This window comes from Lethenteron reissneri, chromosome 14 (assembly GCF_015708825.2).
Source record: "Lethenteron reissneri isolate LAM-NWPU_2019-01 chromosome 14, ASM1570882v1, whole genome shotgun sequence".
Classification (NCBI taxonomy): Eukaryota; Metazoa; Chordata; class Hyperoartia; order Petromyzontiformes; family Petromyzontidae; genus Lethenteron; species Lethenteron reissneri.
This window is the reverse complement of record NC_083792.1, coordinates 12,835,413-12,860,207: the sequence shown is the minus strand read 5'-3', so window position 1 is coordinate 12,860,207 and position 24,795 is coordinate 12,835,413. Positions and strand designations below refer to the sequence as shown.

At 45.4% G+C, this 24,795-nt stretch overlaps 1 protein-coding gene across 2 annotated transcripts in view; it reads right to left on the bottom strand.

Annotated features, from left to right (window-relative positions):
* Positions 1-2,461: 2,461 nt before the first annotated feature.
* The window catches only part of DHX57 (DExH-box helicase 57), a 29,485-nt gene continuing 7,151 nt past the window's right edge, over positions 2,462-24,795 (bottom strand). The window contains exons 6-24 of one of the 2 annotated variants that reach the window (XM_061551586.1): positions 24,112-24,523; positions 23,489-23,610; positions 22,544-22,739; positions 21,791-21,915; positions 21,032-21,169; positions 20,073-20,123; positions 18,444-18,691; positions 17,457-17,573; positions 17,072-17,168; positions 16,581-16,754; positions 15,525-15,725; positions 13,641-13,917; positions 12,352-12,447; positions 11,179-11,262; positions 9,430-9,567; positions 7,806-7,881; positions 6,545-6,678; positions 4,690-4,890; positions 2,462-4,546 (exon numbers count right to left, since the gene is read on the bottom strand). In XM_061551586.1, coding sequence (XP_061407570.1) covers positions 4,403-4,546; positions 4,690-4,890; positions 6,545-6,678; positions 7,806-7,881; positions 9,430-9,567; positions 11,179-11,262; positions 12,352-12,447; positions 13,641-13,917; positions 15,525-15,725; positions 16,581-16,754; positions 17,072-17,168; positions 17,457-17,573; positions 18,444-18,691; positions 20,073-20,123; positions 21,032-21,169; positions 21,791-21,915; positions 22,544-22,739; positions 23,489-23,610; positions 24,112-24,523 — 3,031 coding nt within the window. In that variant the 3' untranslated portion in view covers positions 2,462-4,402. Of the gene's footprint in view, positions 4,547-4,689; positions 4,891-6,544; positions 6,681-7,805; positions 7,882-9,429; positions 9,568-11,178; positions 11,263-12,351; positions 12,448-13,640; positions 13,918-15,524; positions 15,726-16,580; positions 16,755-17,071; positions 17,169-17,456; positions 17,574-18,443; positions 18,692-20,072; positions 20,124-21,031; positions 21,170-21,790; positions 21,916-22,543; positions 22,740-23,488; positions 23,611-24,111; positions 24,524-24,795 lie in introns of both variants that reach the window. The other variant, XM_061551588.1, reaches the window with a different exon arrangement.

The window sequence follows — 24,795 nt, the reverse complement described above, 5'->3', positions numbered from 1 at the left end:
AAACGGTTTAATCAATCGATACCTACGGATAACGTAAACCCGCAATGTTCCATGTTCCTTTGCCCTCTACGGATAACGTAAACCCGCAATGTTCCCCATTTCCAACTTCGACATGGATTCTAGGTGCTACTCAAAGTATATCCACATGAAAGAGAGCAGAATGTATCAGTATCGATTGATGGAACCGTTTTAGTATGTCATCGTTTATTGTATGTATTTCATTTCTGTTACTGATTACTCTACGTGTTGTTTACCGAACGCGATTCAAATACGGCGCAGGGCTTACGAAACCGGTGAACCCAGCATCAACCTGAGTTCGATGACCACTCACGGCCAACAAACGCACCAGACGATTATCTGAACCGGTCTAGGGCCTCCCCTAAGTTAATACAGCGAGCGCCCTGTATATTATTTTTTATCGTTGTTCTAATCTTAATGCAATCATTAATGCATTTTATACGCTTGACTTGTAATGGACCATGTAGAAAAACATTAACCGAACAAATGCTGTTCTGCCAGGAAAGTAAACCCTTACCTCTGGTTAATAATTCAGGTGAATTCCATTTTAATAAAACAAATGTTTATTTCCTTGTTCGCCATTTACCACGACGAATTTGTACCCAGTAATTAAACAAACCCAGAAACTTGGGGCTTTGCAGCGTTTGGCAATCGTTGCAGCTGGGAGCACGACACCGTGAATGAGCGGTGGGTTTTTTTTCTCCAAACGCCAAGCGAACTCCTCATTAACGCAGTGCAATTAGCATTTGAATCGGCGTTCCCAACACACACACACACTGTAAATTGTATTGGATTATTTTTCAGTGGGTTAGTTTGTAATCTTATTCTCACAGGTGTCTTTTTTACGACCGGCTTTAATGACAATGTTTTTTGGTTTGGCCATGTTTGTTTGTTGTAGTACGGAGTTAGACTGATGGCCTTAATCTAAGTTGTCTTGTGGTTGTTGTTGTTTGACTTGCATCCCACTGGGATTTTTTCACACGGCGTTGGTGTACGGTGCTTTTTCTGCAATATTTTGCTGTCTTTTCTTGGCTTTTCTGTTTGCACTTAGTCACACAGTCACTTTAAGATGTTTTCTTGTTCAGGTTTTTGTTTTTCGTTTGTTGCGGTTGCACCCGATTCAAGAGCCGAATGGCTCACAGGGCTATACCTCATAAATGAACTTGAACTTGACAATGCGAGATGGGCGACCACGACACACAAGGCAGGTTTAATAGGCTGCGGGGGCCAGACCGGGGGCATCAGAGGGCAGTGCCACAAAATCCATTGTTGGTTGGGCGCCGCGGTGGCTGCCATCTGCCTCGCCGAGTATGCAAGAGGTGCGTGGGTTCGATCCCGACCTTGACGCCTGTATATTTGGAGTTGGCATGTCTCTCTTCCCGCAATCGGGTGGATTATTCTCCGGCTCCTCCGGGGGTTTCTCCTCCACATTTAGAGACATGCGTGTCGAGTATTTGGCGGCTATCAATTTGCATGTGATAAGCCAACTTCGTGAGCTATCATTTGTGGCCAGGTCGCCTCTGAAAAAGAGCTACATAATTTGGACATCCGTGTTCCCCGTCTCCAAAATGAAAATCGTGGTGGAGTTTGGTCAACCAAACCCATACAATTGGGTACCACTCAATACGCGTATGGAAGAGTGAATTTTCAGTTTTTTGGGATCACACCCTCCTCTCATTTTGCTGGTTTTGGTGTAAATGTCAACTGCTGAGAATCTCAAGCTAATCTGTTAATGTTTACAGGTTGCTTAGGACCTCCGATTAGCACAGTTGGCTAGGTACGTTGCGAAAGCTCAACATACACATATCCCTTCTTTCTCTGCATCGATGCCTCGATTATGTTAATGCATTTTTCAACTCTGTTGAGAAACCAGTAAATACTGAATTGTTTATTTTAAACTCGCAGTGCTTCCGTTTAACAGTAAAATTATAAAATCAGTAGGCGTGACCATGAAAATAACTTGAATTTTGAGTGGCCCCTATCCTATGACTGTACCGCGTGCGGAGGCCACAATCCAGCATCGGATTTACGAAAGGGTTGTACGTGTTATTATAAAGCAATGGTTGATTTTTTGTAAAACTTTTCTTGCAATATTTATTGTTACATGTGGAATACATGAAAAAATACATTAACTGTGGTCCAGTGATCCTCTTATTTATGGACAAAAGCCTTTGCGTTATCCGAGTTACACATTTAGTGTGGACAAATCCACAATTTGGAAAAACATTTTCATCTCCATAATAAATTAAGTGAACTTAAAAAAAGTTAAGTTGTCCATGAATATGAACATCTTCCACATTAAAAAATGTCAACTCATTATCTTCATTTGATTTAATTCTGCAAATGTTACGTGGAATTTAGAAATGCAGGCAAATCATTAAAACTCCCGAGTAAGAAATCAAGACAGGCTATACTACACATTTTACGAAGGGGACAAAGTTACTTACATGAAATGTGTTGTACTTTATTTAAAAATTCACTGATAATTATGACAATACACCGCACTGTAGAATGTTAATCTTTTACTCATTTGTTATGCAGTTTGTCTGACATTGTATACTCACGAAGCGTGACAGATGGCATCAATCAAGCAACACGGCCGTCTCGTGTTTCGTCGGAGTTATTCTCAAATTATTTAATTAGTATGCAACCAATTTTTGGAAAGAAAAAAAACTATGACCACAGGCCAACGAGTTTAAAAAAGTGAAAATGCACTTTTTTTCACTTCTGAACACTGTAACAACACTCATTTCTAGAAACAAGGTTACAAAGAATATTCGCAGGAGCAGACTATTCCAAAGGTTACAATGGGGTCACGCTACAAAACCGTGATTACACCATCAAACCAAACCCTGTGGCCTCCAATATCTCAGTTACTGCAAAGTGTATCAGCTGTCAAGAGGAATTAACATTACGCTTCCCACCACTAAGCACAAACTTATTTTCGTTTTTTTTTACAATTTCAAGTGATGTAGGTGCGTGCCACGGATGACCAATTCTCTCGGAATACACTCAATCCCGTCAGACCTCAGAAGCTAATTACGGTTGATCCCGGATCGTGTTTGTATGGGGGACCTCCACGTGTACAACAACAGGTGTTGTAGCCTACTGCAGGGGACCATTGCACTATGCTCACCACCTTCACCAACCCACGATGACCAATTTGGAGAAGTATGGACATACAACCCACGTGAGCCGTATCGCATGGAGGGTGTCATTCTGCAGTGGAGTGACAAAAAGGGCTGTACACGGAACGGCCATTGTATTCAAATTAACAATTAAAGACCTGGACACATCACCTGTGCATATAAGCTATTTTAACTGTATGAACAAGACCGCCAACTAAGTGAAACGTGGCACAGTAACTACTGTAAGTGGAAAGAGACATCCGTCAGCATGGGTTGTAATATTCAGAGTTTAAATACATCGTGGGCAGTGCCCTGGAGAGACTGGCAATCTAAGTGGAAATCGAAAACATAATTTGGTTTAATTTATAACGTCAGAATAAAACAGCTGTTGCGAGTCGGTGCATTGCAACAATGGCAGTTGACTTTAAAACAACGCAGAGTTCACGAACGGCTCAAGCCTTCTATAGACTGGCACCATTGAATGGTAGCTAAGCAAGCCAACACAGATATTGAGAATTCACTTATTTAGTACAAGGCGATGGTCCATCGAAACGGACTATCTCTTTCTTTACAAAGAGACCTGCTCAAAAAAGAAAGCACGTCCTTTGTCTGAATAAATAATATCAATGTGCGTTATTCTATTGAGACAAAAGAGATGCAGAAAAAAGTGGGTTATCAGCATCCCTAATACTGCAAAAAGCTGTATTATGCTAGCATGGAAGGTTTGTAAACAATAACATTGGATGTTCTTGTTATTCCAGGACATATATATAAAGAAACCAGGGCCGCATGGAGTACTGGGAAACTCATTGTAAATGCTGGCGTTCCCCCAACAAGGCAATTAATGCCAATCTGGGGTTAGGCATTTTAATAACCCAGAACGGCTTAATTGCTTTCTGGAATATTGGTACAACATATTCCACTGAAATTAACAGCCTTAGTCGAGTCTCGTACATCAACATTTGCAGTTGTCATGGCCTTTGTTGAAAAGCGTCGATTCCCTGACAGATCAGGGTTGCTGTGTGCAAGGCTTCCACAGGCAATTGTGCCAACATACATACACGGCGCTACATTTTAATCTAACACCAAAACAAATACATTTAATCGACCACAGAGTACAATATAGGCATGGACAGTATTGGAAAAAACAGGATTATTCCCAGTAACTAACGATAGAATTTCGCTTAAGAAACCGAAAAATAAAGGGGCGCATCCTTTTGCCCCAAAAAACTTGCAGCGCTCCACCGAGAGCATCGTCACTGCGTGGTGATGAGGTGCACGATGGTATCGATGATGCGCGAGCCGCGCGGGCACGTCGACAGATCCATGGTCGGGTTCTTGATCTTGTCTTGCAGCAGCAGGTCAAGCTCCTGCTTCAGCTCGCGCACCAACTCTGCCACCTCCAGAAGAAACAATATTGGCAAAACGCAGACACGTAGGAATTACAGGGAAGTCACAGCGAGGCCAGTGCAGTTGCACTGAACTTTATCAAATAAGTGGCATCAAAGGGCAGCAGCTTCGTTGCGTTGCATTTTGCTCAGACCTGCTGCGAGGTGGCGGCAAAGCGTATCCAGCCGTCGTCCAGCGACACGAGGAACTGTCCCTTGTGCAGCTGCACGTCCACCTGACCTCCCGCGAAGAGCAGCAGGGGGTAAACGGACACCATGCTGCAGTCCCGCACGTACACGCGAGTCGTCTTCACCTTCTCGTGGTACACCAGGTACGGGCTCTCAAAGTAGCGCACCTGCATCACGCACCATATACAGACACAGACAACGATCAGCTCGGTTAGCCTTACAAGACTGTTGGGGTGAGTGCTGTTAGCGAGCACCTATGAAGGCCGCCACGACGGGTGAGTGGCCAACACCACGCCAAGCTGGCTTTGTCTCTCCAGTGGCGTTGTTTATACATCGCACCAGGTATAACAACAACCGCCATTCACCACTAAGTGGCTGTGATGTCACCATGGCGCCTGTGCCAGGCTAAGTGCACTTTAAGGCCATGTGAAGTGTCGAACGCCCGCTGCCAGGAAGTCACGGGACAGACCCAGGTGCCATGGGTTGACTAAGATTACTGGCCGATACACCACCTGTGCCCCCTAATGTGCCAACTTTTTCCACTCTTTGTTGTGAGCATTGCTCCTCCGCCCTCCGTTGTTGCTGGAGGGCAGCGACTGCCTCCAACTGCCCAGTAGCGTCCTTCACAAGCCTCCTCCAGAGGCCGATGTTGACACAGCGGGTACCAGTCATCGGCAAGTCCACTCAGCTCCACAACCTCTTATACCACATCACTCCAACTTCCCTCCCTCTATCCACCTGAACAAAATCTGTTTAAGCATGCGGTGGCTGGGCATGCCGGCTACATGACCCAGCTAACGCAGCCTTGCCTGCTGGAGGAGCTCACACATTAGACTTTTTCCAGATCTTTGAAGGATATGTGAGCTCCTCATACAATCCAGCCTGGTTAAACCAAGGATGGAACATAAGCAGGCCAGTCTGAATGTCATAAGCACACTGCCCAGGTATGGAAAACTCTCCACTCTCTCCACAACTGCCTCATCACCAATGGCAGGTCGACTCAGCCTCAAATGAGAATCTGGTGCGATCTGTAAACGCCGCCACTGGGGAGACAAAGGCAGTCGGGCGTGGTGCTGGCCATCCCCTCCTTCGTGTACTGTGCCGCCCCTCACAGGTGCTACTCGCTAACAGAAATTGCGCCAAAAGTCTGCCGAGACTCTACGGGGGATCTTTGTTCATGGTGGTGACAATGTTGATGATGTCCGATGGTGAGGGATGTGGGATGTGGACCCCTATTCAAGCCACCGGGCCACATGCGTCCTGGCTGGCGGCAAGCGAGGGGACTTTCCTGTTGGCGCGGCGAAATGTGACCCGGGATCCCCACAGCCAGGGGTCCGAGTTGTCAGGCGCCACATTGTTCAGTTAAATACCAGATATTACAGTTATGTTTTAGTTGAGAGCCCATCGAGGTTTGATGGTCATGTTGTGAGGTAGACCCGTGTGGGGGAAAGTACGACGGTTTTAGCTTTCACGAGGGTCGTTTTATAATTTCAGATCTGGGATGTGACACAACATAGAATTGCCTGTCTCTGGGAATATTTTACTCTGTTGTTTAAATGCCCGCTACGCAGCAGATAATGCGCTTAAGTGATGGCCCACAAAGAAAAATAGACCTGGAAATGCTCGCGCCAATTCTCAATGCAAAGCGGGAAGTCCAAATAAATGGATATGTACATTACAGGTTAAAATTATAATTACACATTTTTTGTAAAAAATCCAACACCCTTCGTGATCAATACGTCGTAAAGCGAGTGCTACGTTACACTTCATCGTGACCGCCAGTTTGCCTCGTAACGAAAACGATGAGCCTCTTGGAAGCACCTGAAAGTTGACGGAGGATGGGTGGATGTGCACGGGCCCATCCGACTTTGTGATGAAGCGCAGCTCCTCCGACTTGGAAGGCATCCGCATGGCGCCCGTGCTTGTCTGCTGGAACTTGCCCTCAGGAACTGTCATCCTGCAACGCCGTCGCCACATTTCCAGACGAGTGTAAAGGAAACCAGTGACGACACAATATACAAGCCATCGCAGCGCCTACACCGCTACACGTCCAATGAATTATGAACAATATTATTATTGGGTCATCATGCGTCAAATGGACCAATGTACCGGAAGTCCCACACCTCACCACCTCAGATTCTCTTGAAAAAACGATTCTAGGAGATACATAACTCTGAGATGTGAACAGTCAAAAATTAAGTTCAGTGTGACAATTTTGGCCGAGATATGGCTCTTGAAATATCTGACCCGCGATCTCTTATACACTAATAACCCCGATGATCTGAACTGCATAGGTTAAGCCGCATCAAGCAGTGCATTGACACTAGAGCTGTACATATCAAAATCAAGATAGAACCTTAAAAGCAATACTTATTCAATTTGACATGATCGTTTCAGAATTTATCTATCTTTTATAGCGGGTTGGATATTAAATGGCAACCATTGTGAAAATGTTTTCCTTTTTTTCAATCTCTCATGATTAATGTTTACAAAGTATGAGACCCAAGACAAAAGTCAGTCTACCTTTTCTACCCAGTGGGTCACGCTGAGTGGGTTTCTGAACATATGGTGTGCCACACCTGATATTTTCCATCGATCTTCATGGGCTTACTTGGTGATGTAGATAGCGAATATAAATTAACAAAATTGTGAACACATCAAAGCATATATATATTCATCCAATATAATTGTAATTGGTTGAAGCATAATTTGACTCCATGTTTATTTTCAAATTGTAAAGATTAAAACTCCATAAAAAACTTTGGATATCAAATTATGCACTCGGTAGATAGATGGATAGATGGACTTAAAAAGCTAAAATATCCAAATGGTGGTAGTGACTAACTTAAGGGACCATGAAAAATGAACATTAGCTTTCTTCATTTCAGGATTCAATGACCATGCAGTGCCAAAATGACAGTTTCTATGATGGAAACGCAACAAACAAGAGTGAAATAATTCATGACCATTGTTGTCATAGCTACATAATTGACTCGTGACATCTTTAACCAGGAGGCATTGGTGCTGGTTGGCAGACTGCAAATGCTTCCGTTCATGACATGAGAGTTTGTTCAAGGTCTCACCTGCACAACGTTAGGGTAGAGGGCAGCACACAGCATGGCACCCACAAGCTTCAGATTGTCTGCGTTGGAGTTGGACTGTAAAAAACATATATCCACTTTAATAATATTGCAAATAATTCATCATCCGTGACAATATGATTAGTTGTTTGTGTTTAGTTTGTTGTCCTTCCCCCACACCTCCTCTTAGCACGGTTGGCTACGTACGGTGCGAAAGAAGCTCAACATAAACACATACAAAACGTGTGTTTAGGAAGCGTCAATGACTGAGAATCACTTGGAAAGCGTCAAATCACATCAGATTTTGGTTGCTAAGCTAGCTCGAGCAAGGATTTGTTTGGATGGGCGACCGTCATTCGCTCCATTCTGTCATGGACTGCCGCGGGGGTGGTGTTACGTTTCATTGTTGTAGTGTACCCCTATCCCCACGTCAACGCTGCCAGCCTTCAACCGCCGCTGACCGACGTAGTGCATTACGGTAAAAAAACACCCTAGGATGCACAACGATGTGCATTGACAAAAAGGGCTGTACATGTGCGCATGCTGGCAGTATACGCATGCGTAAGGAGACAACAATCACAAAGGTCAGCAACCCACTTGCTGCCCTGGCATCAGCTGGCCACAATGCAGCTCTGCAGGTTGTAAGTCACACACAAAGACAAATATCCCCCATATATAGCCTTGACAGACTGTTGGGGCAAGTGCTGTTAGTCAGCATCTATGAAGGCCAGCATGGCACACGAGTGGGTGGGTGGACAGCGCCACACCATCATGTGGTCACACACAGACACGATGACATCTACTCAAGTGACCAACTGCACCTCCAGAGCACTGTCTTGGCGGGTGCACCATCATGCCCCAAATGTCTACAACGCTAAAGTGGGGGGCGTAGCTTTGTCTTATTACAAGCGTACCAGTATCCAGCGGCCACCCTGGTTATGACTGCGGGTGTATTAAACCAACAGTAGGAAAAAAGGTAGTTCTAAGCACGGAAAACAATTACATAATGCTACAAAAGGAAAATAATTAGGTCACTACAAAACATTCCCTTTACCTTAATCCTAGTGAAGCTCGGCTCGGTCAAGGCGGTGTTTTGGTGGAGCGAGGCGTAAGGCGGCCCCCCGCTTTACGCCTCGCTCCGCGGTATTCATCCGCAACCTCACCGCGCTGCACTTCTCGCGCTCACGTAACCAACGCAAACGTTTCTGCACATTGACATTTCTTCTTATGTGATTTGTGGGACCATTTCCGTAAGGTGGGATATCCGTAAGTCGGGTCTTCCGTAACCCGGGGAGACTTTCTAGATTTGAAGCTTTCGTGACTGCAAGGATTCAAACTCTTAGTTCTTTCGGTAAAGTCACGTAGGTAAAAAAATGAAATTAAAATTAATAAAAATAAAATAAAAATCACGACGTTTCGGAGGCAACACAAGTCTCCGTCATCAGGTGGGACCGTCACAGCCAGATTTGCTGCATCAAGGGGAGACTTGCTGCACGCGCGAAATCGCACACAAACAGGGGCCCCGCGTCGAGCGAGGGAAACCTGCACTGGGGTCACCGGTGCGGTGAGCGGTGCGTGGAGCGGTGCGGTGAGCGGTGCGGTGAGCGGTGCGGTGAGGGCCGCTACCTCGGGCCCCGTGGTCTCGAGAACCCCGTCGCCGCCGTGCCGTGCCGCTCGTTCCATGTCGCGCGCGCGAAGTCCCTCGCGCACGAAGCCGATGTCCGAGAGCAGCTCGGCGAACTGGCGCTTGAGGCTCGATATCTCCTGCGGCGAACAGCGCAGGCACAATGGCGGCGTTGGCGTTTCACGTGCGTTGCGCGTGCTCGTCGTTTGCCGTCGTCACAATGAATACCGTAATGATCATCGCTCGTTCACGACTTTTGCATCTTTCCCTCGCACCGCTCGACTTTGGGATTCCCTCCCATCGTCTCGGTGACAATGCCCAGTTCAAGAACTGCTTACATGTTACAAGTTTGAAAAGGTTGTAAGCTGTTTGGCAGTTACATCCTTTTGGTCTATTCTGAGTAACTGTAATTAAAAGTTATTTCTTACCACAATTTGATTGTTGTGGTTTTTTATAGTAAGGCTCTATTTTTACAGGCTCCCCTATAAAAAATGATCTCCGATCCGTTGTTTGCTTTAGCATGACACATGATTATTTATCGCACTCGTGTAACTTGTAATGATTAACCACTACTTTAAAATAGCTGGAGTTATAAAACTGCACACAACCCGTGAATCAAGCACATGTGCAGGTTTTTTGTCAATACACTCTTGGATGACAGGATACCCACAACGTGCGGGTCATGGGAGATATTTGACCGTACTTCACCACACCGGTCAATGCGGGTTGGTGAAGGCGTGGAGCATAGAGTTGGGAGCATCATGGAATAGTACAACAGAAATTCCTGCACTGCCCTCTGCTGACAAGGCAGACATGCATTAATATCATTCCAGAAAACATTGAATCACTTTAATCTTACCAAAGAAATCATCATCAGTTTTAACCCTTATATTATACCATCATGACCATTTTACCTTTATCCTCATCAATATAATACATACCTAGAATAAGCCATTTTATCACCATTGCCATCCGTATAACATTGATAAATGTCACTCACCTGCAATTCATTGCGTACAAGTGCTAAATTTAGGTGAGGTTGATAATACAGCGACCGTCATTGGATGCAAAGGTTGATACCGATGTCGATACCAATACCAAAAACAGCACTTGTCCTTCCCCAGCCACTAAAATTAGATGCTTGACTAAAGGCTTTGTACTTAAAAGAAATACCTTAATGCCGCAGCCAAAGGTACTCTCATAACGTCGCGAGACTAAAGTTATATTTAAAACCTACCAGAAGGGATTCCACAGTCACACCACAAGAGCTTGCCTGACAGTGAGCTTAGGTTTTTTAATTCGTAAAAAAAAGTTCAAAACTGCCAGCCATGGAGCTACAGCTTATGTAATTCTACACAGGCTGTTTGTGTCTTGGATTGCAACTTCATTCAGGTTGCACATAGTCCTGCCACCCTATCTTCACGGCCGAGCTGCCACTTATTGCAAAAGGTTTCCGTTTCAGGCACAGCAGCCGCCCTGGTTAACGCTTCGGTTTAATAACCATGAATGCATGCCATCTATTTTACAGTGGATGCTACAGACGCCGTAAAGTTATTTGGAAAAGAGTAGACCACTTGCGCATGAACGACGGTCGAATTGGGAAAAATTATTTGCAAATTACTTAACTGGCTGGTACCACATAGCAACATCGCACCCCTACGGGCAAATCATCCTCGTCTGTGAAACATAGCACCGTTGTGGCAGTCTTGCGTCATACGAATGCCGCGAATACCAAATGTAACCATCCTCACCTGCAAGGTCCGCCACGAGAGGAAGTTCTCACGGCAGAAGTGATGGCCTTCGTGGACTCGATCCCTCATCGCGCCGAGCCAGCCCTGTGGCCAGAACAAAAACATTGTCACTCAAGCGCTACCGTACTCCTCCACCAACCCAAACGCTCTTGTCATACGGCAATGGTGATGCTTGACTATAGCCTACAACCAAATCAAACCGAATGACTGAGGAAGCTTAGCAGATTTTGAGCCTGGTTAGTACTTGGATGGGAGACTGTTAGGCAATACCAGGTGTTGTAAGCTTGGGCAGCGGGGTGAAATGAATATGGCAGTAAAATAGATTTGTGAATCTATCTGTGCGGAGCTTTGAGCATTGCCGCCTCGTATGCGTGGTGGGTTTTCTCCGGGACTTCCGGTTTCCTCGCACATGAAGCCAAACACTCGTTCATAATTCATCCCAATGCATGAACCTTCTAGAAGAGTATTGAGGCTCAGTGCCCTTGCTGAGTAAATAATGAACATTATAAAATTTGCAAGAGAGGCTTACTTAAACAGGATTTTTAAAAAATACATACATAAATCAGTTATCTATATTTAGCCATTTTGAGGAAACCAACGTGGCCAGAAAAATGCATGCCAATTATAGCAGTGTGGCTCAAACGTTGCATGTATAGGTCATAGAGTTGCCGCATAACATTGCTTCTTAAAAAGTAAAAGTTCCGTGTAATTGACACACTTTCCGTAGAATCACAGGCGCGTGAACACACAGGCAAGTGCAGAAGCAGCCAGAACTGGAGCCAACAATTTCCCAAGCTCTGTGACCCTCAATTGGGATGTCTGGCCAACTCATATAATGTGGAAATAACCCGAAGCACGAGGAGAAAACCCACATGTCCGAGGGCAGAAACACTCTATCCCATACAGATGAAAGAGATGGGATTCTACATTTGCTGTACCGCCTTATGGCAAGCCAGGGTAAGGCACCTCGATGCCCACGGGAAGGGAGTTTCGCGGGATTGGTGCGATCCACCAACACTCTCCATCCAAGTCGCTGATATACAGACGTGTAGCACCATGCAGACAACACGGACTCAAACACGGATGGTATGTGGGTGACAGGGTCCGACACACATTAGGGCCTGTATGATTGTGTGGAGTTGAGAGCACAGTCCTCACAGACAGGACCCTCACCTTGTAAGCCTTCAGCAGGGTCAAGTGGTCACTCTTTGCCTCAGCAAACTCCAGCTTCTTGGCATTTGCTTCTTGCCGTTTGTCCCATGGGGAGACCTTACAGAAACGACATTGAAACATCAGTAATGTTTTCTTTGAAACCAAATCTATGAGGAATAGGTTTATCATTGCAATAATTGATAGTAGCATACGTATTAGACCAGTCCCCAATTCCTGTAACATGTAACCGATACTGTTAATATTGTCACCTATGTAACCATGATTGTAACGAAGGTCTGTATTGTGCAACATCTGTACCATCGCAGGACACCCATGGAACAGAGCCTAACAGCTTATGGGGCCCTTGCTGCTGAAATAAATAACATCTATCTAATCTATCAGAAAAATCAGAAAATAAAAGTTAGGAAAAATAACTTCACTCTCATATTCGTTGGGTCTTTCGGTAAAGTCACGTAGATAGAAAAATAAAATAATAAAAATGAAAATCAAGTTAATTGTCATTTGTATTATTCTATCTACGCGACTTTACCGAAAGACCCAAAGAATATGAATTCCTGCAGTCACGAAAGCTTTAAGTCAAGATTTAACTTCACTCTCGTTGTCTATAAAGGGAAAAAGATTATTATAAATAATTAAATCGCCACCTGTTATCCACAAGACACACTGATTCACCTGGTTGTTCAATCGTTCCGGTCCTAGTTTACAGACGAAGGCCAAAATCAACACAACCTGTTGTGGTGGTGGTGGTGGCGGCGCCCTTCCTAATCAGAAACCACTGACACAGACTACCGCTTCATTAACTAATCGACTAATTTATTAATAAATGTATCTATTTATTTATACAATACTATACAATTTGTATTCACGTGATGACTATACAACTGCATTTCAAGACGTTACATACAAATGGAGAACATGTATGCATAGAGGAGCAAACTACAGCACAGAAAGGCACAGCAAATGGAAATGGTAATGGAGCGAATGAAGACAACTCGCAGAAGGAGGCAGTTATAGGCAAAGGGTAACGGGGGAGTCTGCAGCCTGAAATTGAATAAGGTCCTAGTCTTGGCATTCTACACCACTGGAGCACCAGCGCAGAAAGGGCATTCACCCAGTGAGCAGAAGTTGCCTGGGGGTTTTGCCTTAAGGCCATGATAGTTAAGAGCGTAGAGGATATAAAAGTCAGCATCGTGACATAACAAGGGTAAGTTGCGCTGGGAATATAGTCCATGGAGGATCCTAAATCCCCACCACCCCCAGCGGTCACAAAAGGGCCAAGGTTGACTCACAAAGGGCGACTTGAAGGCAAGGCTGGCCGCGATTGTGAGGATGGGGTCGAGACAGCGGAAGATGGCACCGAACAGCACCAGCTTGCCGATGCGCACGTCCACGGGCAGCGAGGCCAGGTGGTAGCCCAGCGGCGTGAGCGACTCCTCCTCTGTGAGCGCGCCCAGGTCTCGCAGGCGCTGGATGGCGGCCGTCAGGCTCTCGGGCGCCGGGGGCTCGATGAGCCGTGAAAACACGCTGTCCAGCTGCCGGTCCTTAAACAGGTCCAGCATCTTGATTCTGCATCGCAAATACAATATTCTATCGTTGTTCGCGAGGGATACGTTCCGGAGAAGCTCGTCAACAGAAAATGTCATGAATAATTCATTTAGGCGTACGAAAAGCATATCTTTTAAATGAATTACCGTAACTATATATACGTAAATAAGCTATTAAATACGTGGTAATGATAACGCGTCTATTTATCTCATCACTTTATCTCTCACCACTTTCTTTCTCTCTCAATTTATAGTCGTGCAGAGTTACAAAAGCGCTTCACCCATATCCAAAATCGTGAATAGCAAGTTCGTACAAAAAAATTAATAACAATGTCAAAATAGTAAACACACATCTCTTATAATACTTATAAAGCGGCGCCATGCTCACACACGTGTTGGGAGGTAATCAAATATATTGTATGTATAGAAATTTAACTTCTTTCACACCGTACGTAGCCAACTATGCTAATCGGAGGAGCTGAGTCACAATAACATATAAAATAGATACCTGTACGCAAACTTCAAGTACTTTTACGGGTCATATTTGGAGCTTCACGTAAAAACATACAGTAAGATTAACAGACAGTAAAGTTCCCGGGAGCGGAAGACCCGACTTACGGAAATCCGACTTTACGGAAATGCTCCCATAAATATTTTTTACAAAATCTATTTCCGTAAATGTTTGCGTTAGTTACGTAAGAGCAAATAGTGCAGCGCAGTTAAGTTGCGGCCCGCCTTGTTCCCTCGCTCCACCTCGCTATGGGATTTCATCTCGAATTTGGGGGAAAATTCGTTTCCGACATGTGCAAAATTCGGGTCACGGATCGTTCTCGGGAACCTGACCCTCCTCCTGCATCCCAGAGACTGCCTGAATTGCCTTGGCAATTTCCCTCGTTATTGGCAATGGAGACATGGGCATGTCTTTGCCAGGAAATAGAGGGAAATTTACATTCACCAACATATGCATTGGGTTCCAATATTAGATATGTAAATTTGACTCAGCTGAACAGAACATTATGAGCTGTGCAGCGTGTAGTACTGCTGTTGGTGATGATGATGGTGGTGGTGACACTGCTGCTGATTAAACCATAACATCCCCCTCGAATTCAATGAATTTCCCGCAATTTGGGGTTGCGATTCAAGAATTCGTGTTGTTTTTACCGTCTAGTTTGTATTTTCTCAATTTGTTTGCCTTATACGTAGCTTAAATGTAACATTCGCATATCATTTGCATGTATTTAAAATGGCAAATATTTCATTCTTACTCAGCACAATTCAATGCAAGTGTCATGAGTTTAAGAATGCATTATTTACATATTATTATAATATTATGCAAATAATGACAGTGAAAACTAGTTCCACCCGTGGCTGTGGAGCAGAATGATAAAGCACAAAGTCAACTAACACCCATCAATCAAGACCAGTGAACGGCAGAAACCAAAGCAATTCGTCGGCTTCCAAACCAACGCCGTTGAATGGCTAAAGAGCACAGACACCAAATTATAACACCTGTTGTCCTTACACCTGTTGTTCTTACACCTGTTGTTCTTCCACCTGTTGTTCTTACAACACGCCGTACACACACAAAAAATAAAGAGGATGACGAAAACGATGACGGCACTTACTGACCTCAGGCACAGCTGCTCAAGCGGGACGCGCTGGATCTCGGGCAGCTGCTGCTCGTCCAGGAGATGTTCGAAGCGGTGGCTTGTGAACAGGTGGAAGCAGGCGCCCGAGGCGACGCGGCCCGCTCGGCCCCTGCGCTGCACGGCGTTTGCCTTGGACACCCACGTCTCCTCCAGGCTCTCCATGCCCTTGCCCGCGTCGTACCTGCGGTGTCAATGATCAACGCGTCCCACTAATCAGCTTTCATTTGCCTATCAACCAAAGGAGATTGTGCAGGGTCAAACATTTGATGCTCAATCAGGGTTTACTTTGGAAGTGATTCTTAGCCAACAGTCATTATGCAAATATCTCCATAAACGTGTGAACAAAGATGGATAGTTTCAGGCCTTGACATCGCCAACTTGTCGTGACTGACAGTTAAAGTGTAAAATAGTTTGCACAGAATGTCCATCTGGATCCCTGAAATTAATGTCCACCCACCCCAAAAGCATAGCATTTGTGGGAGTGCGCAGAGGAAACAACCCGCTCCACTGCCGTATTTTCTGATGCGACTGCTGTAGCATCAACAATCAATGAGAGGTATACCTGCCAATATTGCGTTGGCGGTCGAGGAAGGAGCACCCCTAATAAACCAGAGGAGAGCAGCACCTTCCTAAACGTTGCTTTGGCACAAACCAGGAAATCAAACCTATAGCGCTTCATCGATGTATGCAGCACAGACCAAGTGGTGACCATGCAGATCTCCTCGAGGGGAATCCTATGGGCAGTGGCCAACCAGACCACCTCCACTCGCGTAAAGTACGCTATGGCCCTCTGACGTGGCCAGCTCTCAGAAACATCATAGTCAAGCCATAACATTGAACTCTGAGAAGGCCCTCATCTATACATTCAGCCCTGCGCAGGTACCAATTCAGCACTCTGGCTGGGTCCAGACGATGCCTCTGCCTCTTTCCCTGTCTGTCGTGAAAGGCAGGGACAGAAGGGCAGGTGGGGATTTCTTGCTTTCTATGAAATCTAGAGGCTAGCACAGAATGTCGTGCGCAGGGTGCAAAAACGCACCTCTTCTCCTTCATCTTTCCACAGTCGATGACGTAGACCACGTCGTCAATGGTGATGGAGGTCTCGGCGATGTTGGTGGAGATGATGATCTTGATGACTCCCTCGGGCGGGGCTTTAAAGACGGCCTGCTGCTCCTCGCTCGAGAGGCTCGAGTGCAGTGGCAGCAACAGCGCCCTGGACCCAAACAAAAAAAACATCGCTGCTGCTGCAGCCTCCACTGCAACGTATTGTGTCAAGGTTCTCCCGTTGTGACGTACCTGAATGGACCAGAGGTGAGGTTCGAATCTTGGCAGCTGACGGTGATTAAACTGGGTTCTCATGTGAAGTGAGTTTGTGGTGTCAACCCGGTCACTAGTAACTCTAGAAAATAACGCCCATATTCTACAATTTGGTTCTGCATTTTATTTCATTGAGTACAGTGTGCTAACCATTTACCTGTAACAACATGCCCGTGCCCTTACAGATGTGTGAATTCGTTCGGCAATGATTACCTGTTTCCACGGCGGTTGTTAAACATGGGATTCGTCTGGAGTTTCTCAAAAAGAGTCTTTATCTCCCCGAATCCAGGCATAAAGATCAGGACAGCTCCTTAACACACACATGGGCACAATGCAGACAGATGCAAACCGCAATAAAGTCATAATGCAAATACCATACGCTTGTAGATACACTGCATGCTATTTAGACTTGACATGCAATTTAAAGCAGGTGTTTAAAGTCAAACAGCCAGAGGCAGCAAACAAAAACTCTGGGATTTCCTTCCACCAACAGCCAGAGGCAGAAAACACATACTCTGGGATTTCCTTTATCCACCACCTGCTTGACTTACCTATCTGTGTGATCGACTGCCAGTGGCGAGATATGTCAGCAGTGTACCTGGTTTGTAGTCGTGCTTTCCTTCCAGGATCCACTCCAAAAGTTCCTCTATGAGGTCCAGGTTTATTTTCTCCAGGTCCATGGCAGCAAGTGTCTTTATTGTGGATATTCTGCACTCTGGGGGGGTCATAAACAAACACGAGTTACATCAACACCTGTAAACCCTGCCTGAATTGAATATGTAAAATGACCAATATGGTAACAGATGAAAGATGTTATTTTAATCAGTTTTCACTATCAGCTTCTTTAATCTAAACCTGCAATTCTTCCATGGCAATTTAAGCTAATGACCATTAGCATATGAGTGAAATATGGAATAGAGTAGAACGTGCATTGCATTGCATGGTGTGTATGAAGTGTGTCGACTTCCTAAGGACATGATGCGATGAGGATCAGTTATGGTAAAACTAAACTAGACATTTCTGAGCATTCAATGGAGATACTGCCACTACAGTTATAAAAACAATTTATTAAAGGCACATGCAGGTGTGCTGTTCATTTTCACTGGATGGAATTTAAGGCATGGGCATTTAGCCATGAACTGAGAATGAATCAGCGATGATCAAGGTGATGATTCTAAAGGTGCTGCTCATGACCATTAGCATTATGTAACATCTTGATGATGACTCAAGCGCTGCGAATTATTGTTTTGGCTAGCAATTAAACAAAGACAGCCCCTGCATCGCGTGCTTTCAGATGCACTTCTGCAGCAGTCTAAAACGTCCTTCTGATATTAGGAAGCCAATGGAACTATGCACTTTTAAATCTCGATGGAAAACTAATTTCTATAGAACTGCTTTTTGTGTTTGGTCTGTTGTCCTTCCCCCGCACCTCTGATTAGCAGGGTTGGCTACGTACAGTGCAAAATAAGTTCAACATACATATATAAATCATGCTGTATGATGATGAGTCTGCTGCTGCTGCTGATAATCATGCTAATGCTGTAAAAACCCTGAGAGAGTAGAACAAGGTAGTGTGCCGTCTCGCCTATGTATCGACTGTGCAGTTGCTGGATGGAAAGCGTGTGGTCCGGAGCCTTTTCCTTGACAGGCACCGCGTTTCTCGGCGAGAGAGTCAGCGAGCGCGAAAGCTCTTCCTCCAGTTGTCCCAGGATGCCACCTCCTTTGCCTCGGCGCCCTCCTGCTCCACTGGCACTTGCGCCCTTCCCTTTGCCACCATCTGGGCCGCCGCGCACGGCCGGACGCATGAACGGGCTGCCGTGTTCAATGATGTAGCTGCGCAGAGAGAGTGGGGATACGGACGGCAGTGACGTTTTAAACATTGACGTCAAACCGTTCAAAATTAAAACGTCATCCAAGGAACCTATGTAAAGGTTTTCGCAAACAGCACTTCACTGTGCCTGTATCCAGGAGTTAAATTACCACCGTACACCAGCTAATCTCTATGCACTCGCATCTAAACCCTTTGGGATCTCATTTCAAGCTACCATAGCAACTTGCATTCTCTTGACATTTATCCACATTTCCATTTTAACTAGCCCAATTCAAATACTGTACGTGTATTGTCTTTATCCACCTGGTACAGCATTGCTTTGTTGAGCTTTCTTATGTCGCGTGCACATGACATTTTTATTTTACAGTTCCTCCGTTATGCCTTGCTGAATACTCATTTAACCTGTTTGTTCATTAATTAACTTTACTTATGTTTAGGTTTCATGTTTAGGTGTCATGTTAGCCGACTCTCTGAGTTGCATTACTAAGTTGGATGTCTTTGCATTGACAGCTTGGATGTCCTACTCGCTCTGCCACCGATGCATCATTGACATTCTAATCACTCACGATACAATGGCCACTTCCACAGCCTCAGGGAGACCATCTCCAGCCCCACCCTCTCACCCTGAGGGGACTCCCATCTCAGGCCTTGACAAGACCTTGTTTCAGTAGCTTTCTCTCTCTCTCTCACCTCAAGACGACTGCTCGTGTTGCAATCGAAACGTCGTGATCTATTAGTTTTCTATCTACGTGACTTTACAGAAAGACCCAAAGAGTACGAGTAAAAATAGTACAATCTTGTTTCTGGGTGTTTTGTATACTATACTTTCTTCAGCATTATGCAATTTATTTCTTATCTGACCTCTGGGCAAAAACGGCTTCTAACCCAGATGTAATTAAATGTAAGATGCATTTGCATGTTGTATGCACTCAGGGCTATGCACATACGTGGACACCCTGATAATCGGTTTAAATAAAATGGTGGGGTCTTTACACTTTATACCACCATGATGTGCAAACCTACCCACAGTGTAAAACCATGTAATCACTGGAGAAAAACCAGAAGCACAAGTGAGAATAAACACAACCATGATCTCCACAACAATGACCATGCCTTGAAATAGCAGCTATTGATTCCACCCCATTACGTGAAATTCGATACAATGAAAGGAACGAAGAGCACTGAACTAAAAGGTTTTCTTTTCCATGTTTGTTTGCACCTTTACAGCACAGATCCAGATTGCATTGTGAGCAGACACAGCTAAGGACATATGAGTAAGGCTGCCTGTGGTAAAGGGAGCTGTTACCAACCGTCACTTTTCAAATTATATCTGTTTTGCAGGAGAAAGGGTACCAACACATCAGTGATCATTCAGTGACTCACCCAGTAAGGTCAATGATATCTTCAAGGAAATACTGGTCCACTGGAAATGTTCTCCCTGAGTTTGAAAGCAAACATAACTTGTTAGCATTTGATTGATTAAATGTAACGTCATTATTTTATGTCATTTCAGAAACAAAACACCTGCATTAGAATCTATTATTACTGCAGTGCCTACAAGCGTTATAAGGGCTGCTATGAGCATGATGTGCATTGGCCTGTATCATTAAAAGGATGACGTGCAATTGTTAGAATCAACATGAACTTCTGCCAAGTTAACATGAACACATAAATAAAATTACATTTACATTGATCACCTTAGATTTTTTAATAAATATTTTCCGAGCGATAAACCGCCATTTACACAACATAACCAGAAATATTATGCTCATGTTACATTTATTATAATGGACCTAACACAACTGAACAAGAGAGAAATTCATTATAAGACAAAACTTAAAATAAACTATTTTTATTTTACCAGGTAAGGCCCACTTAGCAATATAGCTCTTTTTCAGAACCCACAAATAATAGTTGAACGAAGTGGCTTATCATGTGTAAATTTATAGCAGCCAAATACTCTAAAAGCATGTTCTAAAATGTGGAGGGAAAAACTGGAGGACCCTGAGAAAATTCCACGCGACCACGGGGAGAACATGCAAACTCCAAATATACAGGAATCAGGGTCTTGATCGAACCCACAACTTCCTGTATACCAGGTAGTTAACATATCGCCACAGTGGCATCCCTAACAATGGAGATGGTAAAAAATAAGACAAATAATAAATCAACTCTTGGATGGACTTGCAGCCGATAATCAATCGAATGTATCGGCTCGCTGGGAAGGGTGAGGGTATGTCATTACATGCCGAGTGAGTGTGCTTGAAAACACTGCAACGCATCTACTAGGCTAGTGCTTCACGTGAAATCTGTCGACTGCGCAGGTCAAACTGGGTAGCCACGTGCCTGGTATGTGCACGACTGGGCAGCCATAGAGGTACTCGGAAAAGAGCTGTGCGTTGAGCGTGGCACTCATGAGCACCACGCGGAGATCACTCCGCTGGGCAATGAGGTCTTTGAGCACCATCAGAAGGAAGTCACTGCACACACGGAACGGATAACAACACGGCACCATCTTCTGAATCAAGACCCGCATAGCAGTCAACATATAATAGCATTGAAATTCCTTTGACCCAAATCAACTCAATCATCAGAGTGCAATGATTGCGAGCATACGCATTCATTTTAATACACGCATCTTTACATGCCAAATCATAATATAAGTGTATTTTTCTCCTACATTGGGTCTAGAGATGCAGATGCTTACATAATCCAAATTGTATCGCAGCATATTGTCCTTCTATAATGTTACGTGATTTTTGCATCTCAACTGTTTGTATGCCTGGTCTGATTAATTATCAAACTGGCTTTCCCATTAGTTATGTAATGACGCATTAATAAAACATAAATTAAGACTAACGTTATATGCATCCAATTGTGTTTAAAATGTTTTAATTTTCAGCTCGTGCAAGTTGTACACCCCGACAGTCACTAAAGGTGCTACCCATTAATTTTTTATCGAATTGCCACACCAAATCGTGACACTTGAATCATATCGAATCGCAGGAGGGCAAACCGCGACGCGCCTATCCCTTGCGTGTGTCGAGTGGCTCGTGGCGATGCCAGCCCAGGTGGTGGTTAGTGGGACCGGGAGTCCTTACCTCTCCTCCGTGCGCTCGTGCACCTCATCCACGAGAACATGCGTGACCCCCTGCAACATCGGGTCACCTTCAAGCCGCCGCAGCAGCACGCCCGTCGTGCAGTACAGCAGCCGCGTCGCCGACGACTGGCGGGGGGCAAACGTACAGCGGCGCACCGACAAGTCAAAATACAGCAACAGAGGCATGTGCAATCGGATACCCCAACTAATACCAAGACCCTTTATCCAAGCCTTCAAAACCTCATCACGGACTATTTTTATTCCACGGCCTCACCAACTTACAACCGTACCCTCGGTCAACCCTTTTGTCAATCCACAAGTTGTGTGGTTTAGTTGCCTATATTTCGTCACATCGGTAGGTGTGACTTTGAGAAGGCGGGCTACACAAATGCTGCACTGCTCTCATTGCCAGAAACGATCATCTCTGTTGCCACGTGCTGATGATTTCTTGGCTTCTGCAGGCGGCAGACTCGGTGCACAACCTGAAGCAGGAGCTGGGAGCATACTGCAGCTAAACATTTATTTTGCTGCACTGCCCTCTGCTGCCCACAATGTCACCCCAGCATCTTTATTTGAAAAGACAATTATACGAGGAGTCTTCCTTAACACATTGACGTGACAAAATAATGAATCCAAAATATTGCCCGTCGGCACTTAAGCACATCACGCAAATCGAGATGCCACGTTGGCACTGGAGCAGGTTCCTAAGCGCCCCCACCCCTGCCGAGCACGAGTGCAACTCCACCACCGTCACCTGCACGCTCTCCAGCCGGATCTGGTACCCGACGCTGTTGCCGAGGCGTTCGGCACGCTCGCGGGCCACGCGCTCTGCCACGGAGATGGCGGAGATGCGGCGCGGCTGCGTGCACACGAGGTTGCAGACGTTCGCGGGCGAGCCCTGCAGGGAGGCGTCCAGCACGAACTGGGGAACCTGCGTGGTCTTTCCGCACCTTCCGACCGATGCCAAAACAAGAGAGCGCGGTTAGCCGCCGTCAAAGAGGTCAACGGGCGTGCGACATGTGAAATTTGGTGATGCTGCGTTAGCAGTGGTGCACAACCGTTGTTAATAAATAAGCTCAACACATTCGTCAATACCACCGTCATAAAATGAACAATATATCACAGGTCATGTTCGTGGCTATAGTTCTTTCTCAAAGCACTTAAAATCAACAATAAGCATTGTCCAACACATCACCTATTATAACATTTTCTTTTCAAGGCATTGATACTTATGAATGAACATGAAAGCGTTATGATCATTAGACATGCAGAGACGCATGGAGGAAGCGTTCCCATTGTGGATACTGCCAGATTCCTCGTAATCTGCAATTCCTTCAACACAATTAATACCAACATCAATAACGAAAAAAAAGGAATTAATTAGACAGGTAACTATTCATCAATAAAAATGTATTAATATACCCATGAAATATTCATATATTTATGCAGAGAAGAACTAATAACTTAATGTGGAGGGAAAAACCGGAGGACCTGGGGAAAAATCCACGCAACCACGGGGAGAAAAACATGCAAACTCAAAAGATACAGGTGTCGGGGTCGGGATCGAACCCACAACCTCCTGCATACCAGACCAGGGAGTTAACGTCTCGCCACCGCGCCATTTATTCGGCTGTTTGTGGTCTCTGGTGACGTCTACGATCGTGATTCACGCGAGCAGAGGGGCTGTGCGTGGACGTACCCCGTCATACCGCTGACAACCAGCACCTGGTGCAACTGCAGCAGCTCCAGGATGAGCTCGCGCTCCTCCCAGGCAGGCAGCTTGCTCCGCTCCTGCAGCATCGACTGGTACTGCCGGCTTGACTGCCACGCACAACGACGCGAAGCGCACATTCAATTAGGACGCACGTCAAACGCACACGCCAACCACTGAATCGGTGACTGGGAGTCGGGTATGTGAATCATAGAATACAATTTGAAGGTGAATGAGCATCTAAATTCCGACTGCATCTATAGATGCTGTACTGCAACAGTGCAGATATTGATTTTGTAGAGGAAAATTTAGTTATAAGCAAAGACCTCCCTGATATGGGGAGGTCATCATTCAACAGTAACTATTATGTTGAATTAATTATTTAAATGTTACCAGGTTAATGCCCACTGAGAAATATTGCTCTTTCTCAGAAGCAACCTAGCCACAAAATGACAGCCTAACAAAGTGGCTCATAATGTGGAAATGTTTTGCCGCCAAACTGAAGAAAGGCTGCAAGTCTGAACAATTGAACACCTGGGAGGAAAATAAAAATCCAAAAAACACACACGCTTAAAAGCGATAAAAGCAAATGCAAAAAAAAAAATGCTGACCATTTTCTCCCGGTACTGGCGGCAGAGCTTGGCATTCTGCGCGAGCGTGTCCTGCTGGCGGCGGTCTCGCCGCTTGCGCTCCTGTTGCCGCTGCTTGAGGCGCACGTAGCTCTCGGGCTCCACGCCGACCGTGCTCGCGTCGTCTCCGTCCTCCTCCGCGGCGTCGCGCGACGACACCGCCGGCGACGTCATCGTCGGCCCCTGGGCTGTGCCGCGCACGCAATCCCTGGGGCCGTTCCGGTTGCCCCGCTTGTCGTCGCGAGCTCGCTCGCCGGGGCCGTTTTGGATGCTCGGCTTCTTGCCGCGCGTCTGGTCGACGGGGTCGATGGCGTTGGCCGCCCTGGTCTCCCAGGGCCGCTGCCTCCACGGCAGTGTCTCGCTTTGGGGGCGCGGCTCCAACTCTTCTCTGGGTCTGGCGGTTGCAGTGGCAGAGGAGCAGTGTCAGCAAGCAGCATCACATTTCGAGTAAAGAACACAAACCCCATTACATTCGTGATCAAGACCACTACAACTATACCATTGGGAATTGAGCCTACATTGACCCAACAAAGCTCGAAATAGGATTATAAATTACTTAAGACGACTACTGAATACAATATTTACCGTTTCATTTTACGCAGCATCCACAATGATAGCTTTGCACTTTATCAACATTTACCATTGAAATTACACCTGTGATAATCC